The sequence below is a fragment of the Pan troglodytes genome, chromosome 11, assembly GCF_028858775.2.
Source record: "Pan troglodytes isolate AG18354 chromosome 11, NHGRI_mPanTro3-v2.0_pri, whole genome shotgun sequence".
Classification (NCBI taxonomy): Eukaryota; Metazoa; Chordata; class Mammalia; order Primates; family Hominidae; genus Pan; species Pan troglodytes.
Genome location: NC_072409.2, coordinates 67748002 through 67772231, shown reverse-complemented (window position 1 = coordinate 67772231; position 24230 = coordinate 67748002). Strand labels below are relative to the sequence as shown.

The 24230-nt window shown below is 36.7% G+C and overlaps 1 protein-coding gene across 16 annotated transcripts in view; it reads right to left on the bottom strand.

Moving 5' to 3' along the window:
• The window catches only part of VPS13A (vacuolar protein sorting 13 homolog A), a 239659-nt gene that overhangs the window by 127993 nt on the left and 87436 nt on the right, over nt 1-24230 (bottom strand). For all 16 annotated transcript variants that reach the window (XR_010148689.1, XR_010148692.1, XR_010148694.1 and 13 more), the window contains 8 exons: nt 15460-15544; nt 13185-13339; nt 12614-12770; nt 8601-8680; nt 6919-6978; nt 6571-6724; nt 5375-5491; nt 5196-5299 (listed from right to left, as the gene is read on the bottom strand). Coding sequence is in view for 10 of the 16 variants with exons in the window: in XM_016960977.3 (XP_016816466.1) it covers nt 5196-5299; nt 5375-5491; nt 6571-6724; nt 6919-6978; nt 8601-8680; nt 12614-12770; nt 13185-13339; nt 15460-15544 (912 nt within the window). In the remaining 6 variants the exon portion in view is untranslated. The remainder of the gene's footprint in view (nt 1-5195; nt 5300-5374; nt 5492-6570; nt 6725-6918; nt 6979-8600; nt 8681-12613; nt 12771-13184; nt 13340-15459; nt 15545-24230) is intronic.

Sequence of the window (24230 nt, the reverse complement as noted above, 5' to 3'; positions counted from 1 at the left end):
AACCAGTAAACAGAAAATCAGTAGCCTGAATAATTCTATCCACCAACCTACTTGCCCAAATGGAACATTCAACCCAGCAAAACACATATTAATTTCAAGTACACTTGAAACATTCACCAAGATTAATCATATATGTTCTGGGCCATAAAACAAACATCAACAAATTTAAATGAACTGAAACGGTTTCTCCCCTGACCATAATGAATTTAAACTAGAAATCAGTAACAGAAAGGGATCTGAAAATCTCAAAATATTTAGAAGTTAAATAACATATTTCTAAATAAACAATGGGTAAAAGAAAGTCAGAAGAGGAATTAGAAAATACTTTGAATTGAATGAAAATAAAAATATGACATATCAAAACTTACAGGAAGCAGCTAAAGCAGTGCTTAAAGGAAAATTTATAGCAGCAAATGCTTATAACAGAAAGACATTCTCAAATCAATAATTTAAACTTCCACCTTAAGAAGAGCATATTAAATCCAAAGCAGGCAGAAGGAAGGAATCTTAAAAGAGCATAAATAAACAAAATTAAAAACAGAGAACATTCAATTGAAACAAATGCCAGTTCTTTCAAAGTATCAATAAAATCGATACATCTCTAACCAGGCTGATCAAGACATAAAAAGACAAAAATTATAATCTCACATGCTAAGAAAAAAAAGCGTGAAAGACCACATAACTGCATGATTCCATTTATTTGATACTTTGGAAACTGCAAAACTACAGGAACGAAAAACAGTGCAGTGATTCTAAGGTGCTGGGATGGGGAGAAGGGCTAATCTCAAAGGGCAGTAGTGAATATTTAGGGTTGACAGACCCATTGTATATGCTGAAGGTAAGTTACACAACAGTATATGTTCGTCAAAACTCACAGAATTATAACTAAAAGAGGTAAGTTTTACTATAGGTAAATTGTCTCAATAAATCTGACTTTAAAAAGTAAAAACTAAACCAAAACAGAAACTAATAAATAATTCTACCCAAAGGTTACTGAGGCCCCTAAAACCTCCCAGAATATAGCAAGCACCTTCCTGCTACAAGGCTTTTATAGTTGCTCTTTCCTCCACCTGGAAAGCTCTTTCAACAGGGGCTCAAATCCACAGCTCAGATTTCTGTCAAATGTTTCTACTGTAAAAAAGCATTTCTTGATAATCCTAATATGCCACGTGAATTATTACCTGTCACATTACCCTGCTTTCTTGGTTTTCAAAGCACATATCACTCTCTAATATTGTTTTATATTACTGATTAACTACTATTTATTCCACGTGGAGAAGGGCTTTTTATCTTTTGCTGACTATAGTATCTCAAATAGGCCAGGCGCTGTGGCTCAGCTCATGTCTGTAATCACAGCACTTTGGGAGACCGAGGCAGGTGGATCGCCCGAGCTCAGGAGTTTGAGGGCAGCCTGAGCAAAATGATGAAACCCCATCTCTACAAAAATCAGCTGGGCCTGGTGGCGCACACCTGCAGTCCTAGCTACTCAGGAGGCTGAGGTGGGAGGATCACCTGGGCCAGGGAAGGTCGAGGCTGCAGTGAGCTGTGATTGTGTGATTGGAGACAGAGAGAGAGAGAGAGAGAGAGAGAGAGAGAGAGAGAGAGAATTTTATGTATATATAAAATATATTATTATTATATAATATATATAATTAGTTTTTTCTTAATTTATTTACCAGTATTTATACATATATAATTTACATATATATTAATGTATAAATTGTATCTATATAATTATATAAATACTGGTAAATTAGTTTAGAATAAACCGAATATCCTCTGCATGTCACATGAGTAGGGCTATATGACTGTTCCTCTCCGAGTTCAACAGAACAGATTTGCTCGACAGAGTTTAGAGCAGAAAGGCTGTGGTCTAGGAGACTTCAGGTACAGAAAGATGGTTAATAAAACACCATATTAAAAAATGGTTATTTTAAGCAAAAATCTATAAACTAAATGATGAGGCCTCCACTTCTTTCAACCAATTGGCTTCTGGAATGTAGGCTGCCAGGCTTATACTTAATAGTATTTTTCTCAACGGAAACTGACTAGCCTAAGAACAAGAGATACTCTCAATCTGAGAACCCATAAAATTGCTAGACCAGTTCCTGACCATCAACTGTGATGTCTACCTGTCCAAAGTCCCTACATAAAGCTTCAAATTAGCTCTGAATGTCTGGGAAAAATGGCAAAGTTCTTAGAAGCGAAGGAAAGTCAAACTGTCATCAGAACTGTCAACACCAATACTAGGCCAAAAGACATGGAGTAATATGTTTTAAGATCATCTAGAAAAGAAAATTCAAGGCAAGAATTTAAAATCCAGTCAAACTACCCTGCAAATATAAATAAGGATTATTGTTCCTATGAGCCCTGCCTAAGAAATCTACTGGAGAATAAACTTTTGAAAAGCCAAAATGATTGGTGATACCAGCATAAAGACTGGTGAACTCTCCCATTTAATAAATGAAGAAACGTCCCTACTGCCTCCAGACTTCCTGTCAGCCTCCCTGGTGGGCACCCCTCGAGGGTGTTTTGTTGTGTTGCCTCCCCGATGTCCCATCTGACCAACATGCCTGCAAGCTAGAAAGTGGCTGTTTTGGCTTATGGCCACTCTCCAGACACAGACTTCAAGACCAAATTACAGGAAATAACAACAAATAGCTTCTAACATCAAAAAAAGAAAATATTCCAAGACAGTGCAAAACAGAAAAGAAAAAAAAGACAGCTACACACTATGTGCCTCCTATGAAAACACACACTACCAACTATGAAGTATCTTGCCAACCCCTACTCCCAAACCCTGAATCTCACTGTGCCCTGAGATTTAAATACCGATTTAAGGAAACACAGGATACAGTAACATGTTAAATAGCATGAAAACATAATCAGCAAGATACAGGCTATGGAAAATTGTACAGAATAAATAAGATAGCAACAAATGGCTAACACAAGGGCAGAGAAGAAACTAAAGGAAATTCATAAACTATAACAGACTTAAGTGGTATATCAATCAAATGCAGTGTGTGGATCTCCATTGGATACTGAATGCCATATGGAAAATAAAATAAAGTGAATCCCAGCCTCAACTATACACAAAAAATATTTGCACTGATAATTCCATCAAACATTTAAGGAATAATGCAAATTCCATACAAATTTTTCAGAAAACAGGAAGAAAGCATTTCCCAACTCACTTCATGAAGCAAGTGTTGGCCTAATAACAAGGCCAGAAAAGTTGAGAATAATTAGAAAGACTTGTGTACCCATCACCAAGAATTAAGCATTAAAAACTGGATTTTTTTAAGCCTTTACTTTCAAAATATTTTTTATGAAGAAGATATCAGAAACCAATTTACTATGATATGTTTTTCATGAGACTATCAGGTCAGCAAGAATCCTTTTTACCTTATGGCATATATAAATAAAAACAGTATTTGTCCAATGGTGCTACAGTAAATGGAGGATGCTGCTCCAAGACAGAGTCAAACAAATGGTCTGGGGGCTCCCACCCTTAAAGCTGAGGGCCTCAATGTCTCGGTACACTTAAAACTGGCACAATAATATATATCACTGTACAAGGCTTATGAAACTGATTCATAATCAGGTCTGATTTCATAAGGGCAAAAACCTTATGCCTCTCTGGTTCTTTGACACGTGGAAAGTTACTAAACAAGGCAGTTTGTTTAAAAACCGTGTACAATGGAATCAAAGTTAAGAAACAGGGAAAGGGAAATGAAAATCGTGCAAGAAGACAAGAGAGAAAGATTTTTTTTATTTTGTAACTTTCTGTAAACTGAATTTTTAACCTTGTAGATATATTAAAAATAAAATTACAGGCCGGGCACAGTGGCTCATGCTTGTAATATCAGCATTTTGGGAGGCCGGGACAGGCAGATCAGTTGAGGCCAGGAGTTTGAGATGAGCCTGGCCAAACACAGTGAAACCCTGTCTCTACTAAAAATATAAAAATTAGTTGGGTGTGGTTGTGCGCACCTGTAATCCCAGCTACTCACGAGGCTGAGGCACGAGAATCACTGGAACCCAGGAGGTGGAGGTTTCAGTGAGCCAAGACTGCACCACTGCACTCCAGCCTGGGTGATAGAGCAAGACTGTCTCAAAAAAAATAAAATAAAAAATAAAAATAAAATTACAGAGAAAAAAATCAATGGGTTGGATCATGCTCTCAGTTCTGTATAACTTTTCGTAGATACTTTATTTCTGTGAGCTTTACTTTCTAGATAGGGAAAATAAAATGGATAACCTATTTCTTAAATACTCTGATACTTATGATTTTTAAAATAAAAGCAATAGAAGCAAATAAAACCATGGCTTCTGGAAAATTTATTGTTCCTTATTGCTATGAGTCACTTCTTTTTGATGTTGGAACTGTTTTTCTATCCCACTAAATAAGCCATAACAAGAAGATATTAGAAATAAGAATTTTTTAAACATAAAAATCAGTTCATCACTACAGTATTACTGGCAAAATCTATTTATCTATTTCCTTTCTTCTCAACATATTCCAAATGCTGACTTCCTGACTCAACAAGTACTTCAGCTTTTCCTGATCCTACTATCTGATATTCCTTTAACCTCCTTAAATACATAATCCTGCCTGCTTCAGGTAGGATGTTGCCTGTTCAACTCTGCAGCAGGAACCTCACTGTTTTATAACCAGTAACAAATTACCTAACCTTCAACAACTAATCATCCAGTTCAAAGGACTCTCTTATCATTATTACAACAACGATACTAGTGATCGCTGATGACAATAAGCTTTATAAAAAATCTCACTTCCTCAGACTTCAGACCCTCAAATGTATCTAAAATGCATTACGAGATTCAGAGTACATGAACCAAAAAAAAAAAAAAAAAAAAAAAGTGAAAAAGGTATTTACTAGGTTCTCTCCCAAAACTTTGTTCCTGGAGCATTATTCATACTTATCTCATTTATGAGATACTGTAATACTCATTTTACAAATAAAGAAACAGAGTCCAAGATTAGGTAACCTGCTAATGGTCACACAGCTACTAAGGAGTAGAGCTAAGAACCCAATTATGCCTGACTCCAAAACCCATGCACATAATAAGCCACATTACTAAATTCTGACAAATGTCCAAATGATACCTATGACCACTCTTAAAGGACAATCCTATTTAATGATGTACTATTATTTAATTAAAAGAATTCTTACCTTTTTGTATATAGCTGTTATATCAGAATCTAAAACAATTATATTCCTTAGCTTTGCATTTATTTCAGTTTCTGAAGGCCTCATAATCATCTCAGAATCAAGCCCTAAGGGAACAAAAGAATGACTGCCTTTTCTTTCATTTAATGTCTTTTAATTTGCTTTTTGTGAAATTTTATTACCTTCAATCTTAATTTCAGAAATGTTACGTTTCTGATCTTGAATAAAGATCTGTAAACACGATAATTCTGCTAAAATCTGCAAAGTAATGATATCTTCATTTGTGGATAGTTTTAAAGCTGCAAAAAAAAAATTCATATTATAAAACATGAGGAAAAACATTTAGTAGTTACCTCACTATACTTATAAAGTAACTGAAATATCACCACAAATAGTGATATCACAGAAAACCCAATCTGCAATTCAGTTGAAAGCAAGGTATGATATTCCCTACTGAATTGAAAATTCTAAAAAACAATAAAATCTAACGAAAACAAAAGCAAATAGACAACACTGTTTCAAGAAGAAACTAAACATTTGAAACTAAAACACTGTAGCTATAAATTTCAAAATTTTTTGAGAACCAATAATTACTAGGTGATACTTGTCATTATCAAAATTGCAACTTTTCACTGCTTCGAAAGTACTACACTCTGATTTTAAAATACGCTCTGATACTCTTTTTTGTTTTTTTTCCGAAACAGAGTCTCTCTCTGTTACCCAGGATGGAGTGCAGTGGTGCAATTGTAGCTCAAAGATCGCTGCAACCTTGAATTCCTGGGCTCCAGTGATTCTAATGTGTCAGCCTCCCAAGTAAACTGGGTCTACAGACAAACACCACCATGCCCAACTAATTTTTAAAATTTTGTTGGAGACAGGGTTTTGCTATGTTGCCCAGGCTAGTTTTGAACTCCTGGCCTCAAGTGATCCTCGAGCCTCAATCCCCACAGTGCTCACCTCCCTGGGTCACTGGGATCACAGGCATAAGCCACCGCACCCAGCTGACAATACTCAAATTTTGTTAGTCATATTTGTCTAATCTAAAATAATGTCATGAAATGCATAAATTTTAATTTAAATCTAATCCTCCTACTGGGAGGTGGAAGAAAAAAAATTTTTTAATCTAATACTCCTACTATATAATCTTAAACTAAAAACAATTATTATATACGATAAACAAAAGCAACATTTTCTTCACCAATAGTTTCCTTTATTTTCTAAAATTATCCTGGCATATAATGAATCCTTCTAGATATTAACCTAGGCAACAGAATTCTGAAGCCAATATTTGAAGTTAATAATAAAGTCAGGGTCTAGATTTATTGACCTACATGGTTAAAAAAAAAAAAAGTTGATGCTAAGTTTTTAAAAAACATACCTAATTTTTTAATGACATCTCCTTTGTCTTCAGTCTCTGTAGTGGACACTGGGGCTGATTTTTCCTCTGATTGCGGAAGGATATTATGAAGATAATTTATTGTATTCAGAAGTGCTTCAGTGTGTAAATGAATATCCAAAGAGGAAAAATTTACCTAAAGAACAAAGCTGATTTTAGTGATAGGTCAATAAATATTTGCTTGCCAGCTCTCTACAAGGCACTATGCTTTGTGGCATAAAGGATATAATTTATAATATTTTCTTATCTTTAAGGATCTTACAATTCCAGTTAGAAAATAATTTCCATAAGAAATAGTATATAATTAAAAAATAAATTATCTACTCATACCTTAATCAATTGTAAAACATTGTTATAGGTACTTTTCAAGTCGGGTACATTCTTTTCAGCCTATCCAAAGAGAAAACAAATCTGTTAGAACATGTTAGGAAGACATACATATACAATCACATTATAGTCCTAATACACATTTATATAATTTTCCAGCTGTTCATATACATATATATATATATACACACATATACACACACATATAATTACCTAAATAAGCAACCGCTTCACCAGAACAAAAGAAAATGTAAGTATTGGACTCTCTGGCACATAGCAAGTATTCAATAAATGTTACGTACTATCATTCTTATTATCAAGAGAGGAAATGTTGGATATTATCAAGTGTGGAGAATAATCATTCGGTCATCAACAACTCTGTATGGTTCTTCCTAATTCTTCCTGTATTTAAAAACAAAATTTGTGACAGAATTGTCCACCAAGTATCCAAATACTCTGTGTTTTCTTTTTCTTTTTAAAAAATTTAATATTTTTGATTGACAAATCATAATTATATACACTTATGGAGTACAATGTGATGTTCTGACATATGTACACAATGTTAAATGATTAAATTAAGCTAACTAACATATCTGTCACCTCGCTTTCCTATCTTTCTTTGTGGTGAGACATTTGAAATTCACTTTCTTGTTTTAAAATAAACAACACATTATTATTGATTACAGTTCCCCTGCTGTATACAGATCTCAAAAATTATTCTTCCTGTCTATCTGGAACTTTGTACCATTTGATTGACAACTCTCTATTCCCTCTCCTTCCCTCCCTCCCATCCCTGCTACCCTCTGGTAACCATCACTGTGCTCTCTACTTCTATAAGTTCAGTTTTATTAGATTCCACACATAAAGAAGATCATGAGGTATTTGTCTTTCTGTGCTTGGCTTATTTTGCTTAGCATAATGTCCTCCACATTCATCTATGTCGACATAAATGACAGGATTCCCCCCCTTTTTTAAAGCTGAATAGTGTTTCATTTTGTATATATACCACATTTTCTTTATCCATTTTCTTTAGGTCTAGAATACTTTTGCTACATAAAAGCTATATAATGCATATACAACAAAAATCTTAAGACATCTAGTCAATAATGGATAGCAAAAATGGTTTTAAAGTGATTAAATGCTTTCTGCATTATTCTTATTATAAAGTAATTATTAAAATAGTCTGATGCAGAAACACGGAAGTCAGCAGAAACACGGAAAAATTAGAAATAGACCATAGTACATAGAAAAGCTTAACAAACGATAAAATGAATATCATAAATCAATAAAAAAGGAATGGAGTTATTGACCCTAGGAATATCAGGTAACTTCACAGAACAGTGGAAAAGAAAGTGAAAGCATCATCTTGTATCACATAAAACAATACACTCTAACAAGACTAAAAAGTGTGTTTCTTTCTCAGTACCCCTGTTGGGAGAAAAAAAAAATCAAACTCCAGGTCATTTCTACTTAGAACACAATCTTCTTATTTTGCTATATGAAGTATTTATAAATCACAACTATTTAATACAAGATGACAAAATAAAAAAAACCTTAGTATTAGGAGTTACAAAGAGATTATGTTACAGTGAAGATTAAATAAACTGAATAATACCAAACTTACAAAACTTAACATTTCAGCAGCATACTTACCATATTAAGCAGATATAAATGAAACTGCTTACCTTTACATATTCCAGCGTTAACAGGTCTTCCATTGTGTTATCCAGGGTTGTAACCAAATAAACTGGTTTCTTGTTTTCATCTAAAAATAATTTTTTAAAAATTATCTTTTCATCGGAAAGGTAACTGAAAATAAATGCAAGCAATCTTATTAATTATGTAATTGCAAAAGAAGGCTTTCCTATATGAGTTCTGGACCTTGGATTCTACCTCACCCAAGTCAAGTTACTTCTTTGTTCTTTAAACTCTAAAAATTTAATTTCTCCTCACAATTCCCTTACCTCCTCATGTGCCACAACACTGAAGTCTCATACCCTTCTAAACCTAGATAGGAGGTAAGGTAAGAAAAAACAGGAATCAATTAAAGAGAAACCAGAATGGTTTTTAGGAACAATGAAAGGGCAGGAAGAGAATTCTGGCCCTGGATCACTGAAATAACTAAAAAGGAAATCATCAGAGCCCTTGAAAACCCAGCTGTTCAGAAGACAGACCGGGAATGAGATGAAACATTAAGTTTTCTGTATATTAGTTTAGATTAAAATAAACCCTATTACCATGTAATCAGTCTTTATTAGTTATATTGATATGGACAGCAGACAGGGAAATACTGGGTAGAAGAGGGCAGTTCCCCAGCAAAGGCCCCACCCTCAAGCCTAAAAACTGGAGGCCCTAAATGAGAACAAGCATTTCTCTTTTTGCACCTGAAAAGTTGCCTTTTGGCCCACCATACCCACCATCCTGTGCCCATATAAGCCCAAGGCCTTAGTGGGCACAGATACAAGCAGCTGAGCATTGAGAAGAGCAGAGGAACAGAGTGGTGGAGAGTGGCAGAGAGTGGCAGGGCAGCATGGCAGAAAAAGAGAGACGAGGAAGGACGTGGACGTCCGGACGCTGGGGTAGTTCAACTAGGGGCTGTCAGTGAAGAGTCCATCTGCTGGGTGGCCCAACCTCAGGGGAAGACCACCTTCCCACTCCATCCCCCACTTCCGGCTCTCCATCCGTCTTGCTGAGAGCCACCTCCACCACTCAATAAAACCTTGCACTCATCCTTCCAGCCCACATGTGATCCAATTCTTCTGGTACACTGGGCAAGAACTCAGGCCGTCACAATGGCCCCCTGCCCTTGCGATAAGGAAGACGGTCTATCGAGGTGATTAACAAAAGCTGTCTGCAGATGGCAAAGTTGAAAGAGCATACTGTAACACATGCCCCTTGGGCTTCAGGGGTTGTAGACACCTACCCCTAGATGCTGTCCTGGGGCCGGAGCCCAAAAGCACTCCCCACAGCCTCTGCACCTGCCCATCTGCATGCTCCCTCTAGGGAAATGCACACCCCTGTGGCATGTCCTGCGAGGGGAATAAAGGAACTCTCCCATTTTAATATTACTGCTTCTGCTCAAAATGTGCTATACTAAGAAAACCAGTGTAGATGAGAATTTATAGAAAGCTTTTAAAACTCTCATCACCAAATGACTTAAGGTTGCTAGAAAATTAGTATCTAAAGACTGGAAGAAAGGACTACAAACTAATCATACAATTCCTGAGAAAAAAATGCCACAAATTGCACAGAGTTCTCCAAACCTAATGCTTAGCACATAAACCTGTTTTCTACTCCAAGTGCTAGCCACACTTGAAGGCTTAAAAAAGTTCCCACTTTGTTTACACATTTATTCATTCATTGAACCATTTACTGATCATTTACTTTGTGCAAGAAACTGCTATTCACTCCCTCTGAGAAAACAGCAACAAAAATATTACAGAAATAAGCACAATAATAATTGTATACTCTTTTTTCTGTTTGCAAGGGTTTTTTAATCCTTTGTTCTTGGCAAAGCAAACATAAGAATAAACATAATAAGTGTGGCCAGGCGCGGTGGCTCACGCCTGTAATCCCAGCACTTTGGGAGGCCAAGGCGGGCGGATCACGAGGTCAGGAGATTGAGACTATGGTGAAACCCCGTCTCTACTAAAAATACAAAAAAAAAAAAAAAAAAAAATTAGCTGGGCGTGGTGGCAGGCGCCTGTAGTCCCAGCTACTCGGGAGGCTGAGGCAGGAGAATGGCATGAACCCGGGAGGTGGAGCTTGCAGTGAGCCGAGATCATGCCACTGCACTCCAGCCTGGGCAACAGAGCGAGACTCCATCCCAAAAAATAAAAATAAATAAAACTAATAATAATAAAAAAAACTTAGTAACTGCTATAAAGTTCCTGGGTTACTAGGGAACACTGTCACGTTGGTTTACTTTTCTTTCCAATTACGAGAGCAAACTGTTTCTTGATTATTTAGCAATCATGTTCCTTGGTATTTACCCAGTGAAACTGAAAATTTATGTCTACACAAAAACTTGCATTCAAATGTTCACAGCAGCTTTATTAACAATTGCCAAACCGTGGAAGCAACCAAGATATCCTTCAGTACATGAATGGATAAATAAACTGTGGTGCATCCAGACAAGAGAATATCATTCATTGCTAAAAAAGAAATGGGCTGCCCAGTTATGAGAAGACATGGAGGTAACTTCAGCATATATTACTAAGTGAAAGAAGCCAATCTGAAAAGGATATATATGATTCCAATTATGTGACATGCTGGTAAAACTATGGAGACACTAAAAGGATCACCAGTTGCCAGGGGTTAAGTGGGAGGGAGGGACAAATAGGTGGAGCACAGAGGATTTTTAGGGCAGTGAAACTACTCCACATGAGAAGGTAATGGTAGATGCATGTCATTATACATGTCCAAACAGAAGGTATAACAGCAACAGTGAACCTTAATGTAAATTGTGGACTCTTGGTAATTACGATGTGTCAGTGTAGGTTCATCAGTTGTAACAAATGTACCACTCTGGTGGAGGATGTTGATAATGAAAAAGGCTATGCAGGTGTGGGTACAAGGAGTATATGGGAAATCTCTGTACCTTCTGCTCAATTGTCCCATGAATCTAAAACTGCTCTAAAAAATAAAGTCTATTTAAAAATTTTTAATTCCACCTCTGCTCATACATAATATTATTATGCTACAAAGGAGTTTAATAAAATGAAACTGGTGTCCTAATAATTGCCTCTACTATTCACAATTATCTTTCAAGGAAAAATCCAAAAAATGTAAATGAAGAAATATAAATACAACCCTCCTAATTACCTAACATAGGAAACAGAATAGTTTCTTAGGGATCATATATCCATTACGAACACAAAAGGTTTGCAGTAAGCAGAATACTGCCCTCTGCCCCCAACAAAGATACCTACACTCTAATCCCCCGGAATCTGAGAATATGTTAACTCATATGGCAAAAGGGCCTTGGAAAATGGGATTAAGGTTAAGGTTAAAGGTATATTATCCTGGATTATCGAGGTGTGTCCAATCTAATCACTGGAGTTTTAAGAGTGGAAGCAAAACACAGAAGAGGAGGTTAGAGATATGGCAACATGAGGAGGATCTGATGCCTTATTGTGGTTAGCAGCTACGTGCAAAAAAGCAACTGAGGCCTAAGGGCAGCCATCCGCTAACAGGCAACAAGGAAACATAGACTTAAACCATGTGGAAATGAATTTTGTCAACACCTGACTGAACAATGAAATGGACCCTCCTCTAGAGCCTCCTAAAAGGAAGTCCTACTGACACCTTGAGTTTTGCCCAGTGAGACTTGTGTCAGACTTCTGTCATACAGAACTCTAAGATAATAAATTTTTGTTGTTTTTAAGCACTAAGTTTGTGGTAAATTGTTATAGCAACAACAGAAAACTAATTAAGTGTTCCAATACTCAGTTAAGTAGATTTAAAATTCAACCATTACCATCTGATTTTCCATAATGAATAAAATTATCTTCATTTTATCTCCGGTGTGCCCCCCACATTACCAACTATAAAAGTTAAAGATTAACTCAAAAAGGAATGGTTCTCTGAGAATATTTCAGCAAATGTACTGATTCAGAGCCTAAAGAATTGAAAACTCTCTAGCAGGTAGTCAAACAATGAAATTAATTTATTTATTTTAAAAAAGAGAGATTCTTACCCAAGTATTCTGGGCATTTTAAGCAGAACTCTTTCAAAAAGGCATTTGCTTTCAAATCGTATGTTCTAATCTCAATTTCTGCACCCAATCCTAAAACAAGAATTTCTACCACAGATAGTTCACAATCTCCAACAAGGTGATAAAACTCGATCAAAACCTGGAGAAGAAAGAAAAAAGAAATTACCACTACATAAAACAAAAACATGTTTATGTGCATAGTGGTTACATGTGAATATATGAGGTATACATACAATTGATATATTATTATTTAAAATTTAGGAGAGATTTTATACCCACACAGACATACAATACACACACAACATAAATAATCGTTTTCACAAAAACATGTACTGAATAAATTTAAATCTTTCACTCTTGATTAAGGAAGTTAATCTTATTTTAAAAAAAAAAAAGGGGGGGGGGGGAGTGACCAAGAATCACACAGCAAGTCTGGAATTACTTTAATTAGGGTGAAAAAGATAGTGCTTCTTAACAATGAGACTATATAGTAAGCTGTAAATACAGAAACAGCAAACAAATTAAGCCATGTTAATTTTACCATAGTACCTACCTTTGGTACTTCAAATCGTATTTTAAATGTAGTCATATTTACTGAACAATCCTGCTTTTGTAACTTTCTGGTTCGAATACTTTTAACTCCAGTTGGAAACTGAAGAGGTTCTTCCAAGGGACTACATGGTGCATCAAAAAATTCCTCCTCTGAATCTAAATTTCACAGAACATTATTTAAGTCAATAATTAAAATGATCAATTTAACAGTATTTCAATAGAAATAAATATGAACACTAAAACACTAAGGCTCTCTTTTAAATATCAAATATTAACATGAGAACCGAAATAAACAGAAAATAATATAGACATTACTGTACTTTTTTATTGTCCATTTTAAACAAAGGGATACTCTACTTTTAAATAACATTCTTGGTTATAAAGAAGCATGGAACATTATTAAGATGTAATCTTTAGCTTAAGAAGCCCATCTTTTGAAATAGTCTATTTTAAAATTGCTTAAATTTTACAGGAAATGCCAATGCCGATGATTATACACACCATGAATACTCAAAGTAATATGTTAATATGCTCACTCTACCTGGATAGTGTAACAGGACTTAGATATAAACTCTGCAATATTAGCAGCAGAGTCTGAATGAAGTAAACTGAGATCAAGCACTACTTTGTATACATATATATACACAAATATAGGTATATGTACATATACATTGATATACATACACATATGCTGATATTAAAAAGGACTGAAAAAGCATTAGATAACTTAGTAAAACCATTAAAACTAGGTTTAAATGAAACAATCAAAAGTATATCCCTAATAAACTAAGACTGAAGTTAAAGTAGATGATCTCACAAACAACTTCTCTCTGGTAACTATAAATAAAGAAAAATTGTTCTCTAAGAAACCAAGAATCGACATGGCAGTTTCTGTTATTTAACATTTATCAATTTTTAAAGTCTTAAAAATATAGACATACACCTTTTCTAATACGGTCATTAAAAAGCACATATTTGGTATCAGAATAGTTATACATTTTTATATGTAAATGTAGATAATTATTGATGATTTTCCTTTAATAATTATATTTTTAAAAATGTTTTAAATATACTATAGCAAAATTTTCCAAATAACTAAAAAACACATTAGAAATTAAGACATCTGTGAAGTTTTGTGGTGTTTTTTAACTCACAGCCAAATAAAGATAATTAACTTATTGGTGGTCCCTGTCATTTTTTTTTTTTTTTTTTTTGATTCGGACTCTCGCTCTGTCACCAGGCTGGAGCACAGTGTCACGATCTCTGCTCACTGCAACCTCCGCCTCCTGGGTTCAGGCGATTCTCCTGCCTCAGCTTCCCGAGTCGCTGGGACTACAGGTGTGCAGCACCACTCCCAGCTAATTTTTGTACTTTTAGTAGAGGTGGGGTTTCACCATGTTGGCCAGAATGGTCTCGATCTCTTGACCTCATGATCCGCCCGCCTTGGCCTCCCAAAGTGCTGGGATTACAGGCATGAGCCACTGCGCCCGGCTGGTCCTTGTCATTTTCAGTTCAACTTTATACCAAAAAAATCCCATTGCAAAAGCAACTTTAAGGAATTGTGCTATTTAAAATAAATTTTAGTTAAAATTTCCTGAAAATATACAAATATCTGCTATTGCCTGAAATTTCTTATATGACTACAGAAGACCAAAATATGCCACTCGAAAACATGTCTTTTTGGCATAAGGATTACACTGAGTCAATTATTTTAAGAAACAGCAGACACAGGAAAAGCTCTGAAGACAGATCCTAAGTTTCCCTTTTCTAAGGGAAATTAACATTTATAAGAGAAATCTACCTTGTAAAGGTATCTTCCTTTCTGTACCAGGGAAGATGACTCTTACTCCCAAGACATTCTTATCAACGGAGAAAACACTGACATATCTGCGTAACAAACTTTACCCTTGTGTACCATACTTTTTCTGGTCGCCTTCCCATATACCTTGCCTCCCCAGCAACCCCTATCCCTGAAGCCCAAAACCTCTTTTCCTTTGTTTAAGCCCAAACTGGTATATAAACCCAAATTTTAATCACCACCTTGAGTTACTCATTCCTGAGCTTCTTGCATGTACCCATGAAATATGAATGCTAGTAAATCTGCTTGTTTTCTCATGTTAATCTGTCTTTCATTCATAGAGCCTCAGTCAAGAACCTAGACTTTAAAAGGAAAAGATATTTTCCTTCCTCTGTGTGGTCCTTTGAGAAAAATATGCCTCAAAACGGAAATTATTTTAATAAAATAAGAAAAATATCCTTAAGCAGTTTCATTTTACCATCTTCAGAAACAGATGGAAGTTCCAAGAGAGGAATTATTTTCTGTGAAATCTGTGATGTTCCCAAAGAAGTAGATGTTTGAATCTGAAAGAAAAGTAATTCACTGTTGATTAGCACAAAAATGTTTATTCACCGCTTATTCAAAAAATGTTTATTCAAAGTTCTACAACAGTTTTGACAAAAAGCTATCCAATTTGAATTAACTGAGAAGATATCAGGTCTAAATTAGAAAAATACATTATAAAACGCAGATTTTAAAGAAGTAGTTTTACAATTTTAAGGCTAAATAAAAATTGTAGAACTGTTTTAATAATGTCCTTGATGACAGGCTTTGAGTAGAAACAGATCTTATATTTTAAGTCAACATAGTATTAAATCAGGACATCTGTGAGGAACACACAAGTCACAATACTTAAAGCCTCTAGAATTGAGGAACTTACTTTTATTTTTGATCTCTGAAAGGTATTTCAGGAAATTTACTTTTTTACAGTTTGGAGAAATACAGCATATATAAAAACAAATTTTGCAGTTTAAAAAAATAATAATAAAAGACACATCTGAATTTTCCAACCCAGCCAAGCAATAAAACATTACCATATCCTGACCTAGAAGCATCTTCTTATGTGTTCCTCCCGGATCTCATTCCTCCTTGTCACGTTCCCTACCTCTCATCATGATCTTGCTTTTATTTAGTTGTTTGTACTAAAGCACCTATGAATGATTATCTAAATAATGCATCGTTTACCCCTGCCTCTTTCCAAACTGTAGCATATATGACATACATTTTCCTGTGACTTCCTTTACAAAACAATGTTTAAATTTTAACCACACTGATAGTTAACTGAATTTTACTGTGATATTGTATTGCACTGATGAAGAAACCACTACTTATTTGTCCACTATACTGTTGGTGAGTATCTGTGTTGCTTATAGATTTTTGCTTTTGCTTGTAGCACTACTATAAACATCCTTGATATGCCCATAGGTGCTTGTGGATAAAACTTTTCCAAACAGTAAAATTATATATGTTCACCTTATTGAGCACTATCAAACCATTTTCAAAAGTGGTGATAAGACATTACACTAACACCAGCAGCACAGTTTCTATCTCTCCATATCCTCACAATGCTTAGGGTGTTCAAAGATTTCAAATTATATCAGTCTCATTGGCCATGTCATCCTAGTTTTAATTACAATTTCACAAATGCATAATGGTTACATATCATATCAAACACAAATAGCTACCTTGGTTATTTGTGTTTGCCCTTCTGTGAAATTCTGCTCATTTTGGAAGCAGCAGCAGCATTTTTTTTAAGCACATTATAATCTACTACACGAAGTACATAAACTCTAAAGTTCAATACATTTTCAGAAAGTAAACACACTCAACCTACCAACCACCCAGGTCCAGTATGAAACATTACAAGCAACTCATAAGCCTCCCTTAAGCTCCTTGCAATCATTAGGCATCCTCCCAAAAGTAACAACTATGTTACCTTAATTTCAACTTTTAATGTTTTGAAATTTTTGTATCTTACATTTATTAGTGAAACTGGGCTATTATTTTCCTCTTTTATAATGTAGTTGTTAGGTTTTAGAATACAAGTTTTGTTAAGTTCTTAAATGAATTGCCAAGTAATCCTGCGTTCTATTCCCTAAAATACCCTGGAGTTTTGAGGGAAGCTCCCCCTACACTCAATCACTGCCCATCACTGCTACATGTATTAGTATTTTTTTTCCTGAGTAGTAGTCTACTGTATGAATATACTATTTTTCCTTATCCATTCACTTCTGGATAGACAACTGGGTTTTATGCAACTTTTTACTATTATGAATAACCCTACTGTGAGTATTCTAGTTCAAGTCTTTTGGTGGGCATATGACTTCATGTCTCTTGGGTAAAAACCTAGGAGTAGAATTCCCAAGTCATATGGTAAGTATATACTTAACCTTATTTTTAAAAACTACCAAACTAAATTACAAAGGGTTATGCTATTTTCAAGTTTCACAAGTAACATATGAGAGTTTTAAATCCTTGTCATGGCAACACCTTGACATGGTATTGCCATTCTTCTTATTTTTAGCCATTCTAACCATTGTGTAGTAGTATTTCTATGTGGCTTTGATTTGCATTTTTCTGGTGAGTAATAAAGTCGAACATCTTTTCATGCTACCTGTTTAGTCATTTATTATTGAGCTGTTAGTCTTCTCATATATTCTAGATACAAGTCTGGACTTGTAAAAATATTTTTGCAACTATTTTTCCCAAGTGGATGGTTAGATGGTTTGCCTTTTCACCTTTTTTAACAATGTCTTCCAAACAGCAGAAAATTTTAATTTTTATAAAGTCCAATTTATTTATTTTTTCCTCCTGTTATATTTGCGCTTTTTATATCCTAAGGTATCTTTACCTACTGCAAGGATTCAAACATTTTATCCTACATTTTTTGTTCCAGAAATTACACTTGTGGACTTTATATTTAGGTCTATGCTTCAAGTTAAATTCCGCATATAAGATAAGGGTTGAAATTAATTTACTTTCCACATGGAAATCTGGTTGTTTCAGCACCATATGTTGAAAAGGTGATCCTTCCCCCACTTAGCTAGGCTGGCATCTTTGTAATAAATCAAACACATATTAACCATATATTGTACAATTTTTTTTTTTTTTTTTTAAGACAGATTCTCCTTCTGCCACCCAGGCTGGAGTGTAGTGGCACAATCTCGGCTCACTGCAACCTCCGCCTCCCAGGTTCAAGTGATTGTCGTGCCACAGCCTTCTGAGTAGCTGGGACTACAGGTGTGCACCACCACACCCAGCTAATTTTTATATTTTTAGTAGAGACGGGATTTCATCGTGTTGGCCAGGCTGGTCTTGAACTCCTGGCCTCAAGTGATTTGACCAGCTGCAATGAGAAATAAGACTATGCCTTCAACATTTTACTTAGAAATCTCCACAGCTAAATATCCAACTTCATCACTAGAACATAACTTAACCAAGATCTTTGCCACTTTATAACAAGGACCACATTCCCTTCAATGTCAAATAACATGTTCCTCATTTCCACTTGAGGTCTCAACAGAAACAGCTTGAACGTCCATATTTTATATCAATAATTTATTAAATGATAGAATCTAGGTTTTTTTCTAACATGTGCCTCAAAATTCTTCCAGTCTCTGCCCATTACCCAGTTCTAAAGCCACTTCCACATTTCTAAGTGCTTGTTAAGCAACAACTCACTGCTTGGTACCAAAACGTATATGAGATTGCCAGAGCTGCCATAACAAAATACCATAGACTGGGTGACTTTAACAACAGAAATCTATGTTCTCACAGTTCTGGAGGCCACCTCTATCGTTAACTTGCAGATGACCTCCTTTCTGTGTCCTCACATGGGCTTTCCTCAGTGTGCATGCATCTCTGGTGTCTCTGTGAGATCAAATTTCCTTTTCTTATAAAGACACCAGTCAAACTGGATTAGCGCCCACCCTAGTGGTCTCATTTTAACTTAATCACTGCTGTAAAGAACCTATCTGTAAATACAGTCACAATGTGAAATAGCAGAATTAGGGTTCAATATATAAATTTTGAAGGGCACAATTCAGCCCATACACTATGTACAAATTTAACAACATATATTAGCAAACGGATGCTTAAGCTACAAATAACCAATTTTTAAAAACTTAAAAAGACCTAAGCAAATGGAGAGATATACCATGTTAATGAACTGAAAGACTCAATACTGCTAAAATGTTAATTCTCCCAAATTAATGATACAATTTCTATCCAAATCTCAGCCAGAATTTTTGTGGAAATTGATAAGTTGATTCTAAAAGGCAAAGGAATCAGTCGAAAACATTTTGGAAATACAAAAAGTTGGAGGACTAACCTTTCTGGATTTCAAGACATGAAGTTATAGTATAATTAAGACAGTATGATATCAACAAAAGGACAGAAACAGATGGAAATGATAGACACAGAAATCACTGGAAAAGAAGAGTCTGAAATAGACTTACACATATATAGTCAACTCAATAGTAAAAGAATAGTCTTTTTAACAAACAAAACGGAAATAACTAAGTGCAGATGTAAAACTAGAAAGAGGATCCCATCACAAGCACCATATAGAAAAATTAAATGGATGAGAGACCTAAGTATAAAACCTAACTCTAAAAAATTTCTAGAAAAAAACATAGGGAAAAATCTTCTTGACCTTAAATTAGGCAAAAATTGCAGAGATGTGATACAAAAAGCTCAATATCTAGAGAAAATATTGCTAAAGTCAATTGTATCAAAATTAAACTTTTGCCCTCCAAAAGACAATTAAAGAAACAAAAAACTCACCAACAGACTAGGAAAAGAATACAACAAAACACTAAAGTATTCAGGAGTAATGGGACATTAACTCACTTTCTTTTTTTTTTTTTTTTTTTTTTGATATGGAGTATCGCTCTGTCGCCCAGGCTGGAGTGCAGTGGCGCAATCTTGGCTCACTGCAACCTCCACCTCCAGAGTTCAAGTGATTCTCCTACCTCAGCCTCCTGAGCAGTTGGGATTACAGATGCCCACCACCATGCCTGGCTAATTTTTATATTTTTAGTACAGACGGGGTTCCACCATGTTGGCCAGGCTGGTCTCGAACTCCTAACCTCAAGTGATCTGCCTGCCTCGGGCTCCCTAAGTGCTGGGATTACAGATGTGAGCCACCACGCCCAGGTAGTAACATACTCTCTAACAGACTGGGGATAAAACTTCTTTACACTGGTGGCTGGCAAGATGGCTGAATATGAACAACTCCAACCTGCAGCTCCAGGCAATATCAATGCAGAAGGCCAGTGATTTCCGCATTTCCAACTGAGGTACCCGGCTCATCTCAGTGGGACTGGTTAGACAGTAGATGCAACCAACGGAGGGCAAGCTGAAGCAGAGTGGGGCTTTGCCTCACCCCGGAAGCACAAAGGGATCAGGGAACTCCCTCCCATAGCCAAAGGAAGCCCTGAGGGACTGTGCCATGAGGAACGGTGCACTCCAGCCCAGATACTACACTTTTCCCACAGTCTTCGCAACCGGCAGACCAGGAGATTCCCTCGGGTGCCTACACCAACAGGGCCCAGGGTTTCAAGAACAAAACTGGGCAACCATTTGGGCAAACATCAAGCTAGCTGAAGGAGCTTTCTTTCATACCCCAGTGGCACCTGGAATGCCAGCAAGATGAACCTTTCACTCCCTTGGAAAGGGGGCTGAAGCCAGTCTTGCTCAGCGGATCCCACTCCCATGGAGCCCAGCAAGCTAAGATCCACTGGCTTGAAATTCTTACTGCCAGCACAGCAGTCTGAAGTCAACCTGGGATGCTCAAGCTTGGTGGGGGCAGCGGGAATCACCATTGCTGAGGCTTGAAAAGGCGGCTTTTCCCTCACAGTGTAAACAAAGTTGCCTGGAAGTTCAAATTGGGCGGAGCCCACTGCAGCTCAGCAAAGCCACTGTAGCCAGACTGCCTCTCTAGACTCCTCCACTTTGGACAGGGCATCTCTGAAAGAAAGGTAGCAGCCCAGTCAGGGGCTTATAGATAAAACTCCCATCTCCCTGGGACAGAGCACCTGGGGGAAGGGGCGGCTGTGGGTGCAGCTTCAGCAGACTTAAACATTCCTGCTTGCTGGCTCTGAAGAGAGCAGTGGATCTCCCAGCAAAGCACTCAAACTCTGCTAAGAGACAGACTGCCTTCTCAAGTGGGGCCCTGACCCCCATGCCTCCTGACTGGGAGATACCTCCCAGCAGGGGTCAACAGACACCTCATACAGGAGAGCTCTGGCTGGCATCTGGCATGTGCCCCTCTGGGACGAAGCTTCCAGAGGAAGGAACAGGCAGCAATCTTTGCTGTTCTGCAGCCTCCGCTGGTGATACTCAGGGAAACAGGGTCTGCAGTGGACCTCCAACAAACTCCAGCAGACCTGCAGCAAAGGGGTCTGACCGTTAGAAGGAAAACTAACATACAGAAAGGAACAGCATGAACATCAACAAAAAGGACGTCCACACAGAAACCCCATCCGAAGGTCACCAACATCAAAGACTCAAGGTAGATAAATCCACAAAGATTAGGGAAAAACCAGTGCAGAAAGGCTAAAATTCCAAAAACCAGAATGCCTCTTCTCCTCCAAAGGATCACAACTCCTTGCCAGCAAGGGAACAAAACTGGATGGAGAATGAGTTTGCAGAATTGACAGAAACAGGCTTCAGAAGGTGGGTAATAACAAACTCCTCTGAGCTAAAGCAGTATGTTCTAACCCAATGCAATGAACCTAAGAGTGGTGAAAAAAGGTTAGAGGAAATGCTAACTAGAATAACCAATTTAGAGAAGAACATAAATGACCTGATGGAGTGGAAAAACACAGCATGAGAACTTCGTGAAGCATATACAAGTATCAATAGCCAAATCGATCAAGCGGAAGAAAGGATATCAGAGATTGAAGATCAACTTAGTGAAATAAAGCATGAAGACAAGATTAGAGAAAAAAGAATGAAAATGAACAAACAAAGCTTCCAAGAAATATGGGACTATGTGCAAAGACCAAACCTACATTTGACTGGTGTACCTGAAAGTGACGGGGAGAATAGAACCAAGTTGGAAAACACTCTTCAGGATATTATCCAGGAGAACTTCCCCAACCTAGCAAGATAGGCCAACATTCAAATTCAGGAAATACAGAGAACACCACTAAGACATTCCTCAATAAGAGCAACCCCAAGACACATAATCGTCAGATTCACCAAGGTTGAAATGAAAGAAAAAAATGTTAAGGGCAGCCACAGAGAAAGGTCAGGTTACCCACAAAGGGAAGACCATCAGACTAACAGCGGATCTCTCTGCAGAAACCCTACAAGCCAGAAGAGAGTGGGCGCCAATATTCAACATTCTTAAAGAATAAAGCAAGTTCTTAAGAGACCTACAAAGAGACTTAGACTCCCACACAACAACAGCAGGAGACTTTAACACCCCACTGTCAATATTAGACAGATCAACAAGACAGAAAACTAACAAGGATATTCAGAACTTGAACTCAGCTCTGGACCAAGCGGACCTAATAGACATCTACAGAACTCTCCACCCCCAAATCAACAGAATATACATTCTTCTCAGAACCACATCACATTTATTCTAAAATTGATCACATAATTGAAGGTAAAACAAGCTTCAGCAAATGCAAAAGAATGGCAATCATAACAAACAGTCTCTCAGACCACAGTGCAATCCAATTAGAACTCAGGATTAAGAAACTCACTCAAAACTGCACAACTACATGGAAACTGAACAACCTGCTCCTGAATGACTACTGGGTAAATAATGAAATTAAGGCAGAAGTTCTTTGAAACCAATGAGAACAAAGACACAACCAGAATCTCTGGGACACAGCTAAAGCAGTGTTTAGAGGAAAATTTATAGCACTAAAATCCCCACAGGAGAAAGCGGGAAAGATCTAAAATCAACACCCTAACATCACAATTAAAGAACCAGAGAAGCAAGAGCAAGAGGAAACAAATTCAAAAGGTAGCAGAAGACAAGAAATAACTAAGATCAGAGCAGAAATGAAGGAGATAGAGACACGAAAAACCCTTCAAAAATATCAGTGAATCCAGGTGCTGGTTTTTTGAAAAGATTAACAAAATACATAGACTGCTAGCCAGACTAATAAAGAAAAGAGAAGAATCAAACAGACACAATAAAAAATGCTAAAGAGGATATCACCACTGATTCCACAGAACTATCAGAGAATACTATAAACACCTCTACACAAATAAACTACAAAAATCTAGAAGAAATGGATAAATTCCTGGACACATACACCCTCTCAAGACTAAATCAGGAAGAAGTCGAATCCCTGAATAGACCAATAACAAGTTCCGAAATTGAGGCAGTAATTAATAGCCTATCAACCAAAAAAAGCCCACGACCAGATAGATTCAAAGCCGAATTCTACCACAGGCACAAAGAGGAGCTGGTACCAGTCCTTCTGAAACTATCCCAAACAATAGAAAAAGAGGGACTTCTCCCTAACTCATTTTATGAAGCCAGCCTCATCCTGCTACCAAAACCTGGCAGAGACACACACAAAAAAGAGAATTTCAGGCTAATATCCCTGATGAACATCAATGTGAAAATCCTCAATAAACTACTGGCAAACCAAATCCAGCAGCACATCAAAAAGCTTATCCATCACGATCAAGTTGGCTTCATCTCTGAGATGCAAGGCTGGCTCAACATATGCAAATCAATAAACGTAATCCATCACATAAACTGAACCAGTGACAAAAACCACATGATTACCTCAATAGATGCGGAAAAGGCCTTCGATAAAATTCAACACCCTTCATGCTAAAAACTCTCAATAAACTAGGTATTGATGGAATGTATCTCAAAATACTAACAGCTATTTATGACAAAGCAACAAACAATATCATACTGAATGAAAAACTGGAAGCATTCCCTTTGAAAACTGGCACAAGACAAGAATGCCCTCTCTCACCACTCCTATTCAACATAGTATTGGAAGTTCTGGCCAGGGAAATCAGGCAAGAGAAAGAAATAAAGGGTATTCAAATAGGAAGAAAGGAAATCAAATCGTCTCTCTTTGCAGATGACATGACTGTATATTTAGAAAACCCCAATGCCTCAGCCCAAAATCTCCTTAAGCTCATAAGCAACTTCAGCAAGGTCTCAGGATACAAAATCAATCTGCAAAAATCACAAGCATTCCTATACACCAATAACAGACA